Source organism: Rhinolophus sinicus, chromosome X (genome assembly GCF_036562045.2).
Source record: "Rhinolophus sinicus isolate RSC01 chromosome X, ASM3656204v1, whole genome shotgun sequence".
In the NCBI taxonomy this organism is placed as follows: Eukaryota; Metazoa; Chordata; class Mammalia; order Chiroptera; family Rhinolophidae; genus Rhinolophus; species Rhinolophus sinicus.
Genome location: NC_133768.1, coordinates 40,367,298 through 40,390,248, shown reverse-complemented (window position 1 = coordinate 40,390,248; position 22,951 = coordinate 40,367,298). Strand labels below are relative to the sequence as shown.

The following is a 22,951-nucleotide window of genomic DNA, read 5'->3' as shown; positions in this document are numbered from 1 at the left end:
TTATAGCAGCCTGCATTTACTAAGACACCTGGAATAGTCTCAGTTTGGCCTGTTGTCCCTGGGTAATCATTAACATCACCATCCCACTGTCAAAAGGGTCCTAATCATACAATAAATTGTATGGCCAACCTAGTCAGGGAGGAACTGGAGTCCTTTTTTCCTCATTGTCTTTATCTGGGACACTGCTTTGGAAAATAAACTACAATGTTTAGATACTAGGACCATAAGCTCGTTAAAAGCAGGGACTGCCAAGTGGTTCTTTTTTAATAAGAAGAAAAGCACATATTTTATTGTATACATGAAAAATAGAATGTCTGATAAACTAAGAAACACCTTGTGACGGAATTTTGTATTCCCAGCATCTAGCTGTATGTATGAATTCATGCTTCTTGCCCTGCCTACCCTCAGTTCTCTTCTGACCCTTAACTACATTTAGTATTTCAATGATTGCACTGACATCTGGTGGTCATTTCCAGGTTTTCCTCCGGGTAGCTCCTGTACTGGATGATGGCTAGATAGATCAGTACCTCATACTCAATCAAAGCCACTTTCGGCTGAGCCCTACAGCAACTAGACAGGACACTCTAATTTATAGCAAGTTGTTGATAGCTGGTAACAGCTAGATATGTTGTTTTTTTTTCTCAAAAGCTATTTAGATTAGAAGGTACGATGGTGATAGTGTGGAAGGGGGCCAGTAAAATGCTAAATAACATCAAAAACTGAAATTTCTTTGTGGAATTTCAGGCCTATGAAGGAGTTACTTTTACATAGAGGTGTCCCTCCTGAAAGGATACCAAGTAGGCCAAAGGCATTAAAGCTCTTGGTAGCAACAAGATATCAAGTCAACACCAGTGCAAATGTGATCAAATGTCAACTGGAAAAATTCTTAAATGAAAACCTGCATGCACAGCAAACTGTTATACCTTACTCGTGGTCTGGCTGACAGAACGAGGGAGAGGAGAGGAAGAATCAGATGAAGGAAAAATAATAGCAAAGGCATACTTCAAAGTACAGTAAGTCCTCACTTTACATTGCTGATAGGTTAAGACTTGAAGTGAAATGACATATAACAAAACCAATTTTACCACACAATAGTTGACATAAACAAGAGTTAATCTCCTATGGCATCTCATCAGTTATAACCAAATGACGTTGAACAAAACAAAGTTATTCAAGGACCTGCTGTATAGCTTTCCTCCATGTTCTACAGGTGTGAAAAGGAAATGTTTGTATATTTAGCCACCTCCCAGAAAAGCCCTCCTCCTCAGTCACTTCAGAGGATTTCTCACAGAAGACATCTGAATGCCAACACACCATAAAGAGGGTAATACGAACCCTACTGTTCAATGGAGGAACATTTCAGTCACTCATCCTACTCCTTGTAAGCAGTGACTGTAGGCAAGAGCCCCATTGGAGCCCATAATATTACACCATTAAGAGCTCAAGAGAGAAAAATGACAGCTCCCAGTTGATTCTCATGCCATCAGGAAAGTATCACCAATGTGTGACACAGGAACCTTTAAGTAATCATAATGAATGAGGTATCTGGAATCTCTCAGAAAATGCAAGCTGTTCCTCATTTGCCTCCTTGTGGTAAAAAGTACTACTGAATCAAGTAATAAAACCTTTTAAGAATTGAGCTTGCTAGAGGAGTTTGCAGTTGCCTTTTACACTACCCTCATCCAACCCCCATACCCTGCACCCCTGGTTTTATGATCAGAAATCAATGGCTACAAAATTGAGGATCTTCAAAAACACACCAGACTCCAGGTTGGATAAGGCTGTGCTTTATTACATGCATAATTACAAATATGTGCTAAGTGAAAATGTATAAAGCAATGGCGACCTGGGTTTAAGCCACACAGAGAAAGGGCTGGACAATCCCATTAACCCTTCTGCCAATGTCCATTCCATTGCCTTTAACGTGATTGTTTTCATTTCTTACAATTTGCATAGCACTTACTTGTCAGAGTACTTCCCATTCATTGTGTTGATTTATCCTCACAACAACCCTGTGAGGTAGGTAGGGCAATTAACACTATCCCCATTTTGCAGATGGGAACACTGAGGCACAGAGCGGTTAAGATCTCGAGGCTAGTTAGTAGAAGCATAAGGAATAGAAACCAGGTCTCCTAACTCCCCAGCCCACGTCTTCCTTTTTAGACTGTTGCTATGCATGACCAAGGAGCAGAATGAAGTGAGCAGTGATCCACAGCTTTGGTACGGGCTGTGCCTATGAATGAGGACCAAGATCTCTAAATGTTAGAATAAAGCTACAACAGTGTGACTAAAGGGTTGGCAACACTCAAGATAAATAATTGCTCTGAACAGCTCAGCACCAAGCTTCCCGTGGAAACTCAGGCTATGTTAGCTTTGGTTGACGCTAGTTTATGGATGCCCAGTTGATGTCTATATGTTAGCTTCAGCTGAACTTTTACCACTCTCAGGAACTAAAACGTTGAGTCAGACAGGTTTTCTTTGGCTACCACAGTTGGAGCCACCCCTATAAATGAGCTTATTACAGAGATATTCATATAGTGGCACATGGGCTAGAACCCTCTGATCCCCCTGGCCTCACTGGCTCACCCAAAGGGTGGTAGTTTTCCCACAGCCAGAAATGAATGGATAGAGGTAAGAGCAGGATGCTGGCCTTGGTCAAATAGAGAAGAGTCACCATCATGACATCAACGTCATCCTTCACGTACATGACCAGCATGCTGTCTGTCAGGCCCAGCTCCTTTCTGGCTTGTACCTGGCTAGCAGCATAGCTTTAAAAGACAGTTTAAAAGAACAGAATATTAAATATATCATTTTTCATCTAGAATGAAATTAATTATTAATCATTATATAGTCCCAAAGGACCAAATATATAATAAAAACAGTAAATACTTATTGAAAAGCTTAGTACTAAAATGGCAGGACAATGGGAGAGAAAGGAGGGAGAAGAAGGGATAAAGTAAAACAGACAAAGGAAAAGAAACATTCTTGAGTGACCATATATTTTGAAGTACACTCAATACGATAATGAGGCTGAAGATTCCTGCCCTGATAAAACCATCTCAGGCAATTCCCTCATTCCCATTTTGCTAGATGAAATTTCACTCACCAAATCCTCAACTGCCTCTGACTTTCAATAGATTTGGACTAATACATAATAAAAAGGTTTAGCAATGAATACTTCAGTGAATACTGCCTTGAGATGCTAAAGCCCCTGACAAATACCACTGGCTCTCATCCCTACAGTGAAGCAAAGCCCTGTTGGCCCCATCGACTCAGCCTTATCTTCCATTCTGTATTTTCAGAATGATCTTCTCCCTTCCCCAAGGTCCATATTGAAAAGACAACATGTTTGTAACAATTGAGAAAGTTTTGAATTTAGGGCATGGGAGAGTGGGGGAGGGAGAGGAGAGAAGAGGAGAAGAGAAGAGACGAGAGGAGAGTTGAGGAGAGGAGAGGGAGGGTGGGATACAGAGAAAGAGAGACAGAGATCATTTTTTTAAACCCTCATATTTTTACACCATCACATGCCTTTCTTTAGGCAAGGCATTCATTCAATGAGTGTGCACACAGAGGCTGAAGACCCTTTGGCAGGAACTTAGAGGTAGGAATTTATGACTGCAGGATTGGGCTGGGCGACTCGATAGGTCCCCTCCAAGAAATGCAAACTCTGCACATCATATACTTTCTTTCTTGGGTGATTTGGCAAAATCAGACTATCCAGTGGAAAAACCAATCTTGTTCCCTATATCACTTCAAAACTTTGCCCAGATCCAGATGTTCAGAAATGAGACTGTGGCCAGCAAACATTTGTGGAATAACTTGAAGTTGCTAACACCTACTATTCCAAGAACTTCTCTCCTTGGAGCAAACAACCAAAATTGAGGCAGAGCAAAGTTGAGCGGTCACCACAGGTCCACTACAACGATTTCACTTCAAATTTATACAGTTCCCAGAGCTCTGATTTGAGAAACCCTCACTTTTTTCTTTCTAATATACAATAAGTACACACTGGGGAGGCTAAAAATATAGATTTAAAAATATTTTGCTATCAAAATTCAAGACAATCTACCTAAAGCTTATCATTTAGGCAGTAAGCAGATGTCTTGTCTTGGATCAGCCCTCTCCATAAAAGTAGACTTACTCCAGCCAAATGCTCTTGCTTGGAAAGCCTGGTCTTTAGGAGAGTATTTTACTCTTCCGTTAAGTCATATGATCAACTAGTTTATAAATGCCAGGATGTATGGCTGGCCTTTATTCCACCATCTTATAAGAACTCATATATTGTCTTACTAAGGCTTTCCTACTGCCACAACTCTCCATTCCCCTTCCCAAGGGAATCCAGGCAATCCCAAAGATGGTTAAAAAAAAAATCAAGGTTTTGGGATACTTAAGTTTAGAGCACCTATACAGGCATCTATTTTTTTTGAAAGGACTCACTATTCTACCTCCCATTTGTTTTCTAAAGTCCTGATTTTTTTTCTCAGGGTTTTTAAGAGCTCAATACTCTATGCACCACTATGAAAGATGCTCTCCTGCTTTCTCTGAACTGATGGATGGCTGGTATTTGGCTCTGCTCCAGCGTGGGTAAACTGATTCTTCACAATATAATGTGGTCAGTCATCAGTAAGTACTTTGGCAATATAAAACACACTGGCTGTTTCAAATTCTCAATACTGTCTTCACTACCATTATTAAAAACTCAACTTCAAAAATTGCAAAAAATTGCAAAAACTTCAAAAACTCCTTGCAATTTATCTAAAAAAAGGGGGGGGGGCAGCCAGATGGCTCAGTTGGTTAGAGCGTGAGCTCTTAACAACAGGGTTGCCGGTTCGATTCCCACATGGGCCAGTGAGCTGAGCCCTCCACAAATAGATTGAAGGACAATGACTTGGAGCTGATGGGCCCTGGAGAAACACACTGTTCCCCAATATTCTCCAATAAAATAAAAATAATAAAAAAATAAAAAAATAAATTAAAAAAAAGAAAAGATACCGCAGGGTAACAAGTACACCTCCCCTCTCACTGCTTATCAAAACAAACCAAGATTAAGATCCAATCAGAACAGGTGATTTAAATATTTAAAACATACAGCAACGATTATATTCTATGATGGACTCTATTGCATGCTCAATTTTTAAAACATACTTGCTCTCCCTGCACCTGAACAGGTTCATAACATGAGTGAGAATTACCTTGCAGCCTTAGACCACACTAAGTCTCCATTACTTTATCATTCACATGTTGAAACACAACTGAAGGAGGGCTAGAGAAATTGATATTGTGCTCTGCTCTTCCTGTAAAGGGTTCAGATTCAGCCTCTGATGCCAAAACAATTAATTGTTTGCTCTGCCAGCTGGCAAATCCAAAGTATCACAAATGTCAGATTATCCACCAGAGGGTATCTGTTCTGTGGACTATACACCTCTGCTCCACAGCTGGGCTGAGCCAGGCCACCAGAGCCAGAAAGGAGGAGAGCATCTGAACATTTAAATACAAATGATCTTGAAAGTGGCCTTTAGTTTACATTTCCAGTCCCTTGCTTCTTCCTTCCAATGGTATAACTAATTATCCATTAACTGCTTCAGCTTCTTTAATTCTTTACATTGAAGATACAAAATATAGCAGATTTTTACAAATCTATAGATTCTCACTCCTTTCATGGCTAGATGTCTACCAGATATTTTTCCTTGGAAAATCCTAACTCTCTTGAAGCACTTACTGGCATTCTTTTGTAAATCCTTCCTTTGTGTCAGGCAATTTTCTTTTCTTAATACCAAAATAGACCAGTGTCAACTCATATTCATTTTTAAATCACAGATTATCTAGTCTTTTGCCATTGAGGTATGTGGCCATTTGAGGCTACTGACAGACCTCCCTACATGGGCTTTGTTTGTTGATTAAGTATGTCCAACTGCTGAATTGGCAATGTCAGGAAGAATATTTTCCTTTGCCTCAAAACAAGAAACTCTGAGTGTAAAGGTGCTGAGCCAGCAGTCTAGCAGGGAGCTCTAGCCACAATTAGCCAACCTTTGAGCCAAACCATAGGATTAGACATATAATGGATACCATACACTATAGCTACTTTCAGCATATGAGTTACAAGGATTCCTGAGAAGCTGAGGTTAATGAATGAGATTTATCAGGAGTGAGGTATCAAAGGGATATTATTCTCTGGAGGGCCAATCGGTGCTTAGCATCTAGAAAGTATACCTTGGCACAGTGTTATCTGATTTCTTGAATTTATTCTCTGAAGTAGCACCTTAACACTGGCTCATCTGTCTAAAATCAAAAACAGAGCCTAGAAGAAATACAAAGGCAAACTTAGACACCCTCCATATCGCTGCTGCACTACGAAATGCAACCAAATCTTTCACTGTTGTTGAATACCAGAAATACAAACATTTCCTGTTTCGAAAACTTTAGCTGGATGGCTAATATGAAAAGATAGGTAGTGAACCAGAAATATACAGATGAGAACTTTGATTTCTACACAGAATACACGGGTGGTCAGATAAAGTCGCCACATCTCACATGAGGAAATCAGTGGCATGGAAGGGACAAAAGATGTAAAGTTTACTGAATCATGACTAGCATATAATTAACCTAGAGTTTTTTTCTCTTTCATTAAAATGCTAGAGTGATATACTTAAAAGGAGAAACTCTGGTGACTGCCTTGATATTTTAAATATAAAAATCAAAATAAGCCTTGGCTACCCAGTTCTGGGCAATAAAAGAATTTCAGATTTTGGAAAGAACTAGGGGTAAAAAATCCTAGAACCCAGGAACAGTAGCTTTTAAATGAGGTATACTGAGGTGTCTGGGGACAGGGGGTGGGAGGCTGGGGAGGATATGCTGAGTGACTGCTGATTCTAGGCCAAAAGGATGGAGGGAAGTGCTGGGAACAGACTTGTAAAATGGGAAAGGCTGAACTCTCACCCCTGGCAGTTAAGTCTCACTGCTGTGGGCATCTGTGTGGAAATTGAGGCATGGCAGCAGTGACTGGGCTACAGGGCAAAGCAAATAGCTATGCGTTACCTCTGGTCCACGTGCCATAAGATCACTGAGGCTTGGTTTACAACTTAACTACCCCTGGGAGTTATTTTTTGTAATAGGAATGATTAACCAGGCAGAGTACTCGATTCCAAACAGAGGACTCAGGGCTGAGGAGGGGGAAGGGGCAAAAAATGGAGGGGGAACAACTGCATGGTGGTAAAACTGTAGAAAATGAAACAGTGGTCGGAACGACGGTGGTGGCTCTGTAATTCCACCAGGTGTCCTTAGGCTGTGATGTTTTCTACTGCAGTTAAGGTGGTAGGAAATTGAGACAGGCACCTTTTCAACTGGATACAAGCACCTTTGATGTCACCAGGCCTTGTCCACACCCCTGGGTCTTAGGATGGTTCTGCATTTTATCGAGAATTCTAAGGAGCCTCCAGGGAGTCACAGCTGCCTACCCTGTTCCAATGCCTTGAATATTACTGAAAGTACACCGAGCCTAAAATCAAGTTCACGGGGACAACACTGGCCTGTTCTATGTACTTCACACTGGGAGGAGGCGTGAGTGTCCAGTTATTTTAGTCCTGGTGGTCTTTACAAAGGAATGCATGAAAATGCAGCTATAGCTCAGAATCTTCCCTGGTATGTAGTTGAACTTGGTTCCCTTTACTATTGTTACATATTCCAGAAGCCTAAAGCACCATCACTCATGGAGGTGGCATCTGGGTAAGAGGATTAGTTGGGACCTCACAAAATGTGAAATTCCTAGTCATTGACTTTGCTTAGCACTTCACTAATCATTCATTTCAAGGAAGCTAGAGAAATCTTTCCTTGCTACTAACAAATTCATGGCAAAGTCCTTGTCTACTAGCTAACAAATGCTATCTGGAAAGTTACCCTTCTTGCAGACAAGGAGAAAGATCAGGAACTTATCTTTGTGCACTTCAAAAGAGTACCAGGAACAAGCAAGCTATAAAATCAACCTCTCTAAATTCATCTAGAGGAGATTAACCAAAGCAGCATTGTCTTATAATCAGGTATTAAAATTAACATATACACACACAAAAAAAACTAATAATGCTAAATATTGTAACAGCAACAAGATAACATTTGAACTGAATTTTCACAGTCTGGAAAATACCGTTACTATTTTCCTTCTGGCTTTGTTTTCTGTGGTTGGAAAAGCAAAGCCCCTTATTTTACACTTCATCTTCCACCAATGACAGTTAGAGTCCAAAAAAGTGACCTTTTCATGAGTTTCCTGCAGGCTATCAGTCAGGACCGTTGGAATTTTTCTTGCATAGTTTTCAGTGATTGCATATTGGCTAACAATTACGTTTTAAATTTTAAAAAAAAATCTTCAAAAAAAGAAAAAGAATTAAACCATAGCAATCTTGTTTACTCTTTCATGAAATCTTCCTAATGCAATACCACAGAAGCCTAACTGCATTTTCTCCTAAACAGAAGATTAATTTCCAGAGATTATTATGTAGTGCAACTGGTTAACTTCTAGGAAAGAGACAAAACACTAATATAACTTCACCATCCAATATGGGAAATGTGTTTTGGGTACCCAGTTAATAAAATGCATCCATAGTCTGCAATGTCCTTCCTGTTCAGTATCTAGCACAACCCTGTGATTCTAGTTGAAGAGAATGGAATCCGGATCTTGGTTTGCCATCTGTGCTATATGTTTTAACACATCCTTCTTGGTAATGATTCCAAGCAATCGCCTAGAAGACAAAACAAGAGGACAAAACAAAAATGAATCTACAGTTAAAATAACATTCTCAAAGGTGACACTTTTCCTCCTCAGCCCTTTTCAACTTTGTCTTTGACTGCAATCTGTATTTACAGATGATGAGATAACAGGACAAGGATATGTGCAGCAGGCCAATGGGACAATGCATGGGTCCCTCAACATGCTGCAAGCGTTTCGTGTTTCTAGGTCTCAGATCCTGCAGTCTCCTCTGGTTTAAATATTCTTCGCTACAAACACGGATCTTACTCACCTTTTGCAACCCAGTTCAAATATTGCTCTTCCAGAACACCTTCCCTGATCCTACAAGCCAGCAATAACTGTGCCTTCCACCCAGCAACCCCGTTTCCTGCACTTGTCTTGTCTGCTGTTGTGCTATATACATTTGTGTGTTCTTAGCTTCCCCGTAGCACTGCATCTTCCTTGGGGGCAGAGAAGGGTTTTATTCATTTTCCTGTCTCCTTGGAGTCTGGTGGAATACCTTCTTTCATGAAGTAGGGATTCAGTGAATGCTGAATGTATCAGTTAGGGAAAGTCCCCATCCTTATTTAAATCCTGCAAGACATCTGTTACAACATTTAGAAATTTTACAGGCTGAAATTCTCATGTAATTGCTGGATTAACATACCATGTTCAGAAAAAAATCTACCCTTCTCCTCAACTTCCTTTCTTTTCCAATAAAAAGAAAATAGCATGGCTTCCTTTACTGGATAAGAAACATCCCAGAAAGAAAGAGCCTTGGCCTGGGCGTCAGACTTGTGTTTAAAGCCTACATCTACTATATATTAACCGGGACCTCTGGCATAAAGGGTTCTTTAAACCTCACTGAAACTGCATTTTCTCATCCTCAAATAATAATAACAAAGGTATTGTAAGGACCAAATACTATACATATACCACTTAATACCGTTATAATTTTAGTGCTACCTGTTTATAAGAAAACAGCCATTTCATTTGTGGAAGAGGAACTGAGTTATTTATAACGTGCAACCAGCAGTTCACATCTCTCAAACCCACCTTCTTCCCCAAACTCATTTTCTATTAATGACAATAAAAGAGACACATCCATCTTCATCTCAGAGCTTCAAAAGGCCTAGAAATGCTATGAATGCTCCTGTGAATTAGGTTCTTCTTTATGTCTCTACAGTCTTTCTCCCACAATCCAATTCGCCCTCACAAAAGAACTCTCACCCATTGTGCGTAACCAGGCACTGCCGCAGTCCCAGCTTGCGGAAGATATCCACGACGATCTCCATGGGGGTAAGGTCAGTCACAGTGAAGGGGCTGAGATCCAGGATGTTCCGAAGCTTCAGGGTGGGTGGAGTGTATGGTGGCATCGGAGGAGAATGCTCAGTGAAATAAATTATGGACGTGCTCACAACTCCATCTTGTTTCTTTCGAGCATTTTCTATTGGAAAAGTAGGGAAAAACAAGTTGGGAATGCTATTTCTATCCTTCTGGCCCCTAACCAGTCCCCTCTTCCCTCCATCTTCCTCCATTTCATGAATATTTATTAATTTCCATAGTGGATTCCATTATCCCCTTTCTGAAATCCTTACCAACTGAAATAATGAGATCTCTTCGGAGGACAAAACCCACAAGTCTTTGGGACTCTCGGGACACCACTACTGGGAAGCCACTGTAAGTGGTTTCAGTGATTATGGTCTCTACGTCTTCCACGGTCATACTGTCCTGAGTAAGGACAGTCAACGACGGATCATTTCTCCGGGGTTTCATCACATCCATTGCCAGGGTCTTATGAGCAAACTCTTCTTTGGCTTCAAGAAAGGGGTATCCATTGAGACGGATGTGGGCATCATAGATGCCTTCCCTCCCAAGAGCATCTGCCACCCACTTGCTTGTCATTGCTGCAGCCATCAGAGGCACAATGTATTCCAAGCCACCAGTTAGTTCAAACATTATGACAACAAGAGAAACAGTCATCCGAGTCACCCCACCTGCAAAGAAACAGACACAGGCTACTGAAGGCAGGAAAAGTACAGGATCCATTACAATGATCAGTCTGTTACAGGCCCCATTCAGGAAAAGCTTACTTACCAGAAACATTGCTAAAAGGAGGTCTCACCTATAACTGCGCAGACCCCAGCAATGCATTAAAGGAAGTTTACAATGGACACAAATGAGATGTCTCAAAATCACATCTACAAAATACAAGATGCTTTCTTGATTCTTCTTTTTTGTTTTATTTGCCTGTTACTCTCCCCCAATTATAACAGTAATTACAGAAGATATCCATAATTTGTGTAACACTACAGAAACTAGAGGTTCTCTGGGATGTGTAGACCCCTTGTGGAAAATTCAGAGAAAAAAAGTCTATAAAAGATAGTCATTATCTATAAGCTCACTATCTAGAAAAAAGCAGAGTAAAAATTTTGAAGACTTTTCCAAGTTGTTTATTATGCAAAAACATATGGTTTTTACATAGGTCAGCTCATATTATATGTTAAATTCCCCAATGCTCCCCCCCACACTTCATGTTTTGTATATTATTACAAATTTATTTAATATTATATTTACATATGTTAAATATCAACATCACATTCAATGGCTGCATAGTATAACATTATATGGATGTACCATAATTTATTTAACTGATCCCTTACTGTGCACATTTAGCTGATACTGACTTCTTGCTATTATAAATAATACCGTGATGAACATTCTTGTACAGATAGCTTTGTCTAAATTACTGATTATTTCCTCAGTATGATGGAATTATTCTCAAAGGGGAGGAATGTAGATATATGGTAAAGAACGCTTTCTTATAGCACTTGAAAAATGGCAAACCCAACAGGAAATGGTCACTTAAAAAAAATCTGCAATCAATTGTGTTTAATATTCCTCTTTTTTATTATGTCACCTGGGTAGCAACTTCTGTGAAATCAGTGCAAACACTACTCACCTAAGCAGGCTGCAGCCCCAACCATCGCATAAAGGCCAGGGGTGATACAATCAGCTCCTTGGCTACACCAGCTATTGAAGATGGCCCAGTCATGGTGATAATAAGCCAGTTGTTCCATTCCTACGCCTAAAAGTCGACCTGCTATAGCACCGACAGCCATGCTAGGGATAAAGAGGCCAGAAGGGACCTGCAAAGAGAAAGCAATAGGTGGTTAGTGAGAAATGCTGTGAGTGCCTGGCATGTGTAAGGCCTAGAGGGTCGACCCTCTGCGAAGCAAACAGGCCAATGACAACGTAACTATGCACTATGCTAGCAGGTGGCTGTAAAGATTTGTGTAACACTACAGCGACTAGAGGTTCTCTGGGACGTGCAGGCAAGTATGACTGCAAAGAAGCTTACCCTTATTCGGGGTCCATCAGGCTAGAACCTGAACTCTCCAGACCAACACAGAACTGGAGGCAGAAATTAAGCCTTTCCCAAAGAAAAAGGAAAACAGATGGAGTTTCTCATATACTCAGACATTTTCCGCAATTTTGAATTCTTATCAACAGTAATTATCCCGTATTGACTACCATGTTCTGTGCTGGATGCTCTACAGAAAAGATTTCAGGAGGAAGGTGCTATTATTCCCAAATCACAAAGAACCTAAGGTTCAGAGAGGTTAAGTAACTCACCCAAGGCCAAAATGTAGTAAATACTGGTGCTGGGGTTTAAAAGTAATGCTCATAACCACTCTTATGTGTTGAATCTCAACCCACTGCCCCCACAGATATGGTTTCAGTTTATTTCATAATGATATAAAGAAAGATTAAACAATTACTTTTTTAAATGAAGTAGTGACTATGGTTGCACCACGATACAGAAAAGGAACTCTCATCTGTCTCCCCACTCTTTTTTTTACTCCTAGGACACTAGAGTGAACTCTGTTTTCTGAGCTAAGAGAGGGAAATGATGACAAGGATAATCAAAACAAGGGATTAAATTGTGGCCTTGGGTGAGTTATTTAACCTCTCTGAACCTTAGGTTCTCTGTGCTTTCTGTGCTTTGGGAATAATAGCACCTTCCTCCTGAAATCTTGTCTGTAGAGACCCATTTTAAATAGCCTGTTTTTTATTTTTGGAATACATTTGAATCTGAGTGGGTCTGATGGTCTGAAAATTCATTTCGAATAAAAGAATGAAGCCACAGGTGAAACTTAATAAGTACTGCAAAACTTTCCAGGGTGCTGAGGGAGATAGAGATTACAGTATTGCCTAAAATGAGTTGCTGTCTCTAATTCCCTGGTTTGAATCTCCATTTCCCCAGAGAATATAGGGAAATAACTTGGTAGTAGGTAGCTAAAGAAAAGACACAAATAAATAGAAATCTAGGAAGGAGGAGGAAAATACCTTAACAAAATGTCTTTTCTGGTTTCTTCTGAAGCATTGAAATGATAATGGGTACTGAAAGTAAAATGTGCTGGCCTGATGTCTGCTTTTGACTGTTTAAATATTAATTTAGGATCACCTGTGAAGTTCTTGATAATGGGACATTGATACCAACTGTAAAAACATACATTTAGCTATATATTGAGCTAAACCATATCAAATTGCCATTTTAGTGGTCAAAATGGTTGAATATCAGCAACTTCATTTGGTTCAATGTACTTTTTTTTTTTTTTTGCTTTAGGGGTAAACTCTAAAGCCATCTTATAAGGACCAACACTATGTTGGCCAGATAGTGTTTTAATACACAATGCACTGGAACAAATACCTCACCATCCTTTTTGAGGGGAAAAATATATTTTCCACAGAAAAGAAGACAACATTTCTACTGAAAATCTCAGCACTGACATTTGCATTTGGCCTACAACTAGGCTTGGACAATTTTAGATACAGGTACGATTGTCTAAAAAGTTACAAGGGCATGTGGGGGTACAAAGGCTTTGGGGGTTGAGGAATATAATATTGGGTAAAGTTGGAAGTGCCACATGAGCTATGAGGATTGCACGATATCTTGGCTTTGCCCTCCAAACCCACAGTCACACATACATCCACCAAGTACCAAAAGAATCTCCTCACCTTCATACCAAAGGTGAATATAGTAATAACAATTTTCATTATGAGTGTCAAGGCCAGCTGCCACATGGCATTGTAGACTCCCACACCAGCCGGTCTGTCAGGCAGTTCATCCCCCCTGCTTGTGTTGAAACGGTTCTCATAATCACAGAGCTTGGAGGAGTCCAGAAGGCCACAGTCATTAAACAGCTCAGAAATGAGCTCACTTGTGCTCATTCGGGTGTATTCATTGGGGAAAGCCAGGATGGCAGTGATGGCTGTCACGACGAGTACCTCTACGACAGGATACTTGCCCAATTGGGTGGTCTTACGCTTCCGGCACCAGGCAATGTTTGTGCGGATAAACAAAGCTCCCCACAGACCACCAAAAATACCCAGTAGAATGAATGGCACAAGCTCAAAGAGATGCCATGGGGTGTGAAACTCCACGTAAAATAGAACCAGGCGGCTGTTCCCAAATGGATTGATGGAACGTAGAGTAAATGCTGCCACCAAGGCAGCAAAGAACGAACGCCACAAAGTTTTGAGGGGAAAATAGTAGCTGACCTGTAAGAGAGAAGGCAAGAAAGCAAACTTAGTCAATATGCAGAACTGTTTCAAGTGAAAAGTTGATGCTGTAGGAGCTAAGAGCTGAGGATGAAAACTGCCCAGAGATCTCTGGTCACACAGTAAAGCACTGAATTGCACAGAGCACTTTGGGACTGCCACATACACAGATACTGGCCCCGATTCCATGCGTATTGGCTACAGACAGTTAAAAGCAGTTACCTCTTCTAGGCTGAATAACACTCCTCCAATAGGTGCCCCAAAGGCGACAGATACACCAGCTGCTGCTGCAGCCGACAAGACCTACAATCCAAAATTCAAAATTAGTGACAGAATAATGCCACTTTCCTACGTTCAATCAATTTTAAAAGGAATGTTAGTGGTTACTAAAATATTTTTTTTAAAAAAACTTCACATGTTCCACATCCAGTTTATCAAAAATGAAGTTCAGTTTATATTTCCTTTGAGAGCAAACATCATACGCTGGAGTTTGAACACATGGTTCACATGCCTGAACAGGTAGAGGGGCTTTCCTTTGTAATTAATTTAGGTATGTGCTTTATTCCAAATCATGCCCCCAACCAATTCATACTCCCAATTCAGTAACTGAACTTGACTTTGTAGACCTATCCACCACCTAAATGAAGTACTTACAGTGATGTGTTTGCATAGCACTTTCTTTGTAAAGGAATGCTTTTTAAATGAGATTTTTAAGAAGGCTCTAATGATACAAAACTGAAGACACAACTGGCTCACTGTATTCAGGAGCTGCAAATATTCGTACATTAAGTATTTTGGGTTTCTTGCACTGTGCATCGTACTCCATGCCTAGTGACCTGTGGAATGAATTAGGGAGGCAACTACGAGCAAGACTGGGGATAGATTTTTAAGGGGAGAGAAGATCTAAGTACGTTTGGGTGTGGCAAATTAAAGCGGGAGGAGGCAGGGGTGGAACATGAGAAACCAGAATTAATAGAAGGATAAAATCCTTTCATTGGATTCTGGTTGCTGTGGAGTGATATATGATTTGGGGTAAGGAAGGATTTCAAAGAAAAATTGAACAAAATTAGGAATTTTTGAAGTATAAAATGGCTCTTCGCAAAATGCGTAGGCAGGTTTCTCTGGGAGTGCAGGATGGCCCAGGAAAAAGAAGGGGAGGAAAGAGTGAGCTCTCTGGTGCTAGCTGGGGAGGACTTAGAAATTTATGGCTATAATGGCTTTCATCTGAGAAGGATGAGGGCAGTCAACACCGGAACTTGAGAAAGGGGATCTCCGTGACTCTGTTTAGGATGAATTAGGCAGGAGAAGAAAGAATCGAGGTGGCTAGTTTGCTTTAATTTTATGTTGTAGAGTGGAGTCTCTCTATGCCCTTTCTTATCAAATCCCTATTTTACTCTCAATCATCTTTCCACTTTGACAACGCCCTGAGACACAAAAGCGTTGCCGCTGATCAACAGGAAAAAATATTAATAACTAAAAAGTTTAAATAAGCAATGAGAAGTAAACTGAAGATTCAAGTATTCATGAGTCTAGTTAGAGAAATATATGAAATCTGTACAGAGAAACAGCCAAATCAAACTCCTCTCTCATTTTATGAGAAATTATTTGAACAAAAACACCAATTTATGGAATGAAAGTAACCAGCAATCTAGTTTCAAAGCCACCTGTACCCATGGAAAACCAGCAAAAACCAACACTTCACTCTTGCCAGTTAAAATGTGTTTTTTTAAACTTTTATTTATTTTAAGTGTGTTTTTCCAGGAACCATCTGCTCCAAGTCAACTAGTTGTTTCAATCTAGTCGTGGAGGGCGCAACTCACAGTGGCCCATGTGGGGATCGAACCGGCAACCCTGGTGTTATAAGCATCACGCTCTGACCTAACCGGCTGCCCCAAAGTGTTTTTTTTTTCCAACTCTTTAGCTTCTGGTGTACATTATTCCCACACAACAACCTCACCAATTTAATACTGCCTTTATGTCCCTCCACCATTTGACAGGTAACTCAACAATCTACTCAGATATCTCTCTCTCTCTCCTCCCTCCCTCCCTCCCTCCCTCCCTCCCTCCCTCCCTCCCTCCCTCCCTCTATCTCTCGCCTTTCTTCCTCTCCTGCCAGGAACTTTCCCACCTGAACTATCAAAATGTATTATTCCATATTTGAAATTTCAACATTTTTGAGTTTCCTTCTGGGTCTTATGTTTTTTTATTTACTTTTTTTGTTTTGTTTTGTTTTCAAAATAAATCATTAGGTTCCAATTTTGTGAAAACTCTTTCTAATGAAATGACCTTGGTCTTGACCCATTCTGTATGTGATTTCTTTGTAACTAAAGGAATACAGAGCAAGAACCATTATTTTCTTAAATCTTTAATTATAGCAGGACAAAAGTAGCCAATGACTTGGAACATTTTTTTAAAAAATGTTCTTTCTCCTCAAAATGATATACATTAACAACCACATAAACATGAGAACCACTACAGACATGCTGCGGTGGGACTAATTCAGCGGGGTTAAGGGAAAAGGCAGAGGGAGAGCTAATACAGAGAGAAATGAATTCTGTGTGGTGTCAGGTAGAAATAAAACATGAAAAAGCTGGCATCTGAAACACATGCTGAATGTATACTGTTTCACAGGAATAAACAACTTCTTTAAAAAAAAACTATTGTTTTTGTAACTTATTTTGTAATAGAAACAGCACACACTTGTATAGACTTATATATAATAAAAAGTTTAAGTGTTTCCTTCTCTTTCACTACCACCTCATTTTCCCATTCACCAGATGTAGATGTTTTTAACAGTTTGGGATAAAAGCACTTTCCAGACAGTTTCTTTCTAGGTACACATATACACACCTTTAAAAAACATTAATTGAATTATACTATACACATTATTCTGAAATTGTTTTTTTAAAACCTAATTGTGTTTTCTAGTCATCTTTCCATGTCAGTATACAAAGGGCTATCTCGGTCTTTTTAACAGTTGTATACTATTCTACAGTATGGACAGAATGTTGTCTATTCAATCAGTTCCCTGTTGATGCACATTGTGAGTGTTTCAGTTTTTCACTATGTTGACAAATGCTGTACTGACTACACATATCCCCATACACCTTTGGGCACACACACATGCTAGGATGCCTGTAGGATAAATTCCTAGAAGTGGAACTTCTGGGTCAAAGGATATTTGCATTAATATTGGTAGACTCCCCAAATTCACATTGCTAAGACTGTACCATTTATGCCCTTACAAAAAAAAAATGGAGAGACTATTAAGGTCATTTGTTATTACCTCTCTGCGCTTGGCTTCGTTCTTCCTGTATTTGTTGAAGCAGTGGCACAGAATGTTCCCACAGCAGCAAGCCACGTGCACTAGGGGGCCCTCTTTGCCCAGGCTCAGGCCAGATGACACTGCCAGCACCAATGTGATGGTTTTGATAATCAGGGTCCACTTCCCCAAATAGCCCCTAATAATGAAACCACTCAAGATAGTTTTTATCTGTAGGTCAAACACAGAGAGATTGAATATAGACTAAGCAAGTACACCAGGCTAAGAAGCAATAATCTGGACCTCATTATAGAAACTATAACTTTTGAACAAGTGACATATAAATGCTTGACCTACAGTGATCCCAGTTTGAGAGGGAGCCAAGGAGTCCAAGAAAGTGAGAACTATTCTTTAAGTTTTCCTGTTTCTTCTTTCTCTTTTCTTTCCCTTTCTCTCTCTCTCTCTCTCTCTCTCTCTCTCTCTCTCTCTCTCTCTCTGAATTCTGTTTCTTTCTTACTTACTTTCTTTCTTTTGCCATGTGGATAGCTAGGCAAGGCAGTATTTTAAGTATGAAAGTGTGTATATGGAGGAGAGGTGGAAAGGGAGGGTATTTTTCTTAGAGACTAGTATGGTCTTGATTCTGCCAGAAATATTTGTAACTACGACTTGGTCAGGAAACAGAGAGGGTCAATCTCAGTGGTTTCAGTCACTGTCAAGCAAGCTACACCCAAAATAGTTAGAAACAGGAATTTAAACCACTTTTTTTTTTCTAGCCCAAATCGGGTTGTAGGAAATACAGCAAAATAGTTTCATTCCTTCTGCTCTAAAAAGTTGATCTTGGGATCTACCATGTGAGCTTCTTCGTAGGGACTGGGGCAAGGCTCACCATGAACTCATAGGAGACTAGGAATCAACCCCTTTTAATGTCCAGGTGGCCCAGGCTGGGAGGAGATGTAGGGAAGACCTAGAGAGGCCCTAGATTACCTCAGGATCTGATCCTGTTTAATATTCATAATGTGCTATGTGCTGGAATACATATGAAAGGTTTTAATCAAACAGGATTCATTATCGTTAACATTGATAAGCCATTTTAGAGACTCACCTCAGGGATTCCGGAGCCACAAGCATAAGGCGCGAACACTTTGACAAGAGATACGGCAAGGAAGGCAAATAGGAGAGCCCAGAGGACGTACATGAAATAATTGACTATGTAGGCAAAGGCTCCCTGGAACAGGGGAAAGAGAAAGAAGCATATTTTAGTTCAGACAGCCTCAATGAGGCATGCAGCTCTTCTGAGTAATGGGTTTTCAGGAGATGAGATCAGAAAGAAAAAGACCAATATGAAATCACTCCCGATGTTCCTTCCACAATTGTCAGCAAAGCAACTACTGAAACACTGTCAGCCCACTTGCTACTGAAAATGAGAGGCTTTGCTACACCCAAAGGAAACTGAGAATGACTCCTAGGGATGGGCAAGAACAAGAGCAAAACAAAACACTCTGAAGCAAATTCACTTTCTGTATGAGGGCTTTGATAGGTTTTGTAGTCAAATATACAGTTGACCCTTGAACAACGTGGGAGTTAGGCCTAAGGCAGTTGAAAATCCTCATATAACTTTTGAGTCCCCCAAAACTTAACTACAGTCAGCCCTTCGCATCCGTGGATTCAACCAACTGCAGGTCAAAAACAGTATTTTTGACCTGCAGTTGGGAAACCGTGGATGGCAATGCAAAAATACCATTTTTCGATCTACAGTTGGTTGAATCTGCAGAGACATATACAAAGGACCGATTGTGTAGGTGGACCTGCATAGTTCAAACCTGTGTTGTTCAAGGGTCAACTATATTTGATAGATACTATGTCAATTTTATCAAGAATCTTACTGGCCCTTTTACTGGAATGGCTGAACCTTGTCTATATATTTGAAGTGATTGGTCCTAAAGGTCCATTAAATTCACCTTTGGCTACCCAACTTGGTGTCAAATTCTCATAGGAGGTTATAGTGTCTAAAACTCCTGGCTGTTTTTCGTAAAATACACAATTATGTTCTGCAGAGAACAACCACACCTTTGAGAGAATTTTGCTACCACAGATTCAGCAACAGGTTTACACAGTAGAAAGTTTCGGGCTCTGATCATAAAACAAAACCAGTGAAATGCCAGATATCCCAAAGAATAAAATGGCAATAGCTGTTTCTAAAATGGAGAGAACATACTTTTGAGACTACTCCCCCTATGATAACGAAGTCTGCTAGAAAAGAAATCTAATTTTAACCACGAATAAAGATTCACCAACATTAAAGGGCTTGCAAATAGTTGTCTTACAAAAAAGCTATTTTGAATATTAGGAGATTATGCTGGCTGATAGAAATATTAGAAGTTGAAACTCACTCAAATTACATGAAACACAATGAACTTTTAACTTTTTAAAACATAAAATACTATTACAATAATTTGTTGACCTAAACAAGGAGAACCAAAACGCTCAGGTTTCTTCTGAGTTATAATTTTGACACAGGTTTTCCATTATCTTACTCCCGCAGAGGAACAGATAATTGCTCTCCCTTTGCTTTTGGAATGTAGCTAGGGAAGGAGAATACGCCAGAGGTAGGAAACAAAGAGGGAAAGGGAGGGAAAGGGAAGGTAGCTGAAACTGGCTAGAGGCAGAGACCAGGAGGCCAAGTTCTTGGCAGGAAAACTTTTAAAAACCCAGAAGACTTTCCCCAGGCAAGGATTTCATTCATGAAAAGAAGAGCCAGAGGAATTTGTCACTTAAGCAAATCTCAAGCTCCAGTTTGAAAGTTAGGGTTGGAACGCTTAAATACACACACACACACACACACACACACACACACACACACACAAACAAGCTATAAAGGGGTAGCATGGGGGAATCTTGTAGTGAAACAACAATAGTTCTATATCTTGATTGTGGTGGTAGTTACCCATATCTATATATGTTATAAAACTGCAGCGAAACACACACACACACACACCCCTATGCCTGTAAAACAGGTGAAAAGGTCTATGGATTGTACCAATGTCAATTTCCTTGTTTTGCTACTGTACTAACATGTTACCATTGGTGGAGGCTGGGTAAAGGGTAGGGGGGACTTCCCTATACACTGTTTTGTAACTTCCTGTGAATCTATAATTACTTCAAAAATAAGAGTAAAAAAAAGTAAGGGAATCTCTCTCTCTCTCTCTCTCTCTCTCTCTCTCTCTCTCTCACACACACACACACACACACACACACACACACACACACACACACTCACACACACACACACACACACACACACACACAGATTCACCCTAAGTTCCAGGGGTTCTCAAATTTTTCTAACCAAGTACTCCTAATCTAGGAGAGTAAATAGAGACATCAGGGGAGGTGGTGGGGTACCCAGGAACAGAGCTGAAATAGAGATTACGTTTTATCTTAACAAACATGGAAATTCTGCATTCCTTTTTAATGACTGTTTACATTTAATTTTTGAAAAAACTACTCTTCCAAAAAATCACGAAAAACTGATATTCTGGGAAGGCAAATATTGCTTACCCTGTGGTTTCACCTACCCTTTGGCATGCTGACCTTATCCCAGTTTGAGGAGCATAGACTTAAACCCTTTCACACATATAATGTATATTTACCCGTTATTGAACTCTTGCCGCAAATCAAAATATGCATAGTCATATATGTACATAACACTTTTATTTCTGACTTTATTATTTTCCTATCCTACTTTTCCCTTAACTGATTCATTCTCTCTCTCTCTCTGTCTCTCTCTCTCTCTCTGCCATTTCTTATTGTTTGTGGACCAAGCTGGTGTAAAAATAAAATTTAAAAGTACAAACATATATATCCTCGTCTTGCCCCCTTCACTTCACCGACAGAGTGGATGGGTAGTAAGCTGAGATGGTAGTTTTAGTTGGTGGAAGTCAGTGGAGTGCAATTGGGATTTGAGAGTTGTTTTGTTTTGTGCTTTCGTTTTAGTAGGAAAGCTCTAACTTACAACCAAGTGGTAATAGAAAGGTAAGGAACTGAAAAACAAAGTCACTTCTGCATCGAAAAACATAAGCTAGAAGACAAGGACAAATGAAAATACTGATTTAATCTCAAAGGGACTGGGACAATTTCATTCCTGAGTTTCTGTTGTTTTGATTATGGAATGTACCATAATTTTTTAATGTTCTAATGTAATGCTCAGGGAAAATTACATTTGGAATCTATACAATAAACATATTTTAACCCACCCAGTCCATCCTTTGTTAGAAATTATAGCTTACCTATTGGATGGCTCTAACGTTTCTATTGAAATTATTAGAGAAATATAGATTCAGTCACACTGTGTACTAACAAGTAAGAAGAAACAGCAGGCTTATTTAAAACAAGCAAAAATGTTAAGTCATTGTGTAAGCATCAAAAGACTCCAAAAAAAAAAAAAAAAAAGACTCCACATGCCAGAAGAGATGGAAATAGGGTTGCACTTAAACCACAGAAAAAGGCAGCTGGCATTGGTTCCCCTTTTCATGAAAAGGAAAACAGGGGGGAGATTCCATATTTGCCATGAGTACAGTATAAGAAATGAAGTAAATGTTGGAATAGAAGTCAGTGATTCCGAAACGCTCACTACATGTTACCTCATCTGTGCTGATGAGAAGCTGGGACCAGCTATTCCACTCTGGGCATTTGTCTTTATTTTCAAAGGTGACATGCGTGGAGTTCCAGCAACAGTGTTCATGGTTAAACCACAATCCTTCTGTGCATATACCTTCTTTTAAGTCTGTCATCCAATGAGCAGAGATGTCTATCAAGCCAGCTAGAGAACCTGATTGGAGCGGAGGGAAGGAAAGGCCAAAGTTGTCAGGAAACAAGGGACAAAGAATCAAAATAATGGACAAGCATCTACTTTTCTGTTCCGTCTGCAACCTCTTTCTGATTGTCTGCTTGATTTTCACCTACTATCTCTAATCGATTTCACCTATTATTAAATGCCCGTTCAAGAGGGAAAAATAAAACATTGTCTGCATTAAACTCTGTGTCTGTGGAATTTCTATACAGGGGAAACTTAAGGGAGAGCAAAGTGGTTGGATGGGAGCAAGGGGAGAATGGATTTGACTTGCAGCTGATTTACATGGCAAAGACTCTGCTTTGACTTAGAGTGGATGAACACTGATCCATAAAGACAGTCAAGCTTATTAAAGATTATTTTATTCTCATTATATACAATATGTATAAGATTGAGGAAATTAGCATTGCCCGTATTGCAGAATATTATGACATTTTATTTGAGATGGCTTGGGGAGGCGAGTTGATGAAGGCTACGAGAAGAACTCAGTCTCGCTAACGATTTCATTCCGTGGACAAGGGAATTTGAGCAATGACAGGAAGGCATTCTAGGCTAAAGG

The 22,951-nt window shown here is 39.9% G+C and overlaps 1 protein-coding gene across 2 annotated transcripts in view; it reads right to left on the bottom strand.

Moving 5' to 3' along the window:
* Nucleotides 1–1,771: 1,771 nt before the first annotated feature.
* CLCN5 (chloride voltage-gated channel 5) overlaps nt 1,772–22,951 on the bottom strand; it is a 163,671-nt gene continuing 142,491 nt past the window's right edge. For both annotated transcript variants that reach the window (XM_019718727.2, XM_019718729.2), the window contains 9 exons: nt 22,184–22,371; nt 18,646–18,768; nt 17,568–17,774; nt 14,504–14,584; nt 13,739–14,281; nt 11,679–11,865; nt 10,315–10,713; nt 9,947–10,163; nt 1,772–8,729 (listed from right to left, as the gene is read on the bottom strand). In XM_019718727.2, the coding sequence (XP_019574286.1) occupies nt 8,639–8,729; nt 9,947–10,163; nt 10,315–10,713; nt 11,679–11,865; nt 13,739–14,281; nt 14,504–14,584; nt 17,568–17,774; nt 18,646–18,768; nt 22,184–22,371 (2,036 nt within the window). In that variant the 3' untranslated portion in view covers nt 1,772–8,638. The remainder of the gene's footprint in view (nt 8,730–9,946; nt 10,164–10,314; nt 10,714–11,678; nt 11,866–13,738; nt 14,282–14,503; nt 14,585–17,567; nt 17,775–18,645; nt 18,769–22,183; nt 22,372–22,951) is intronic.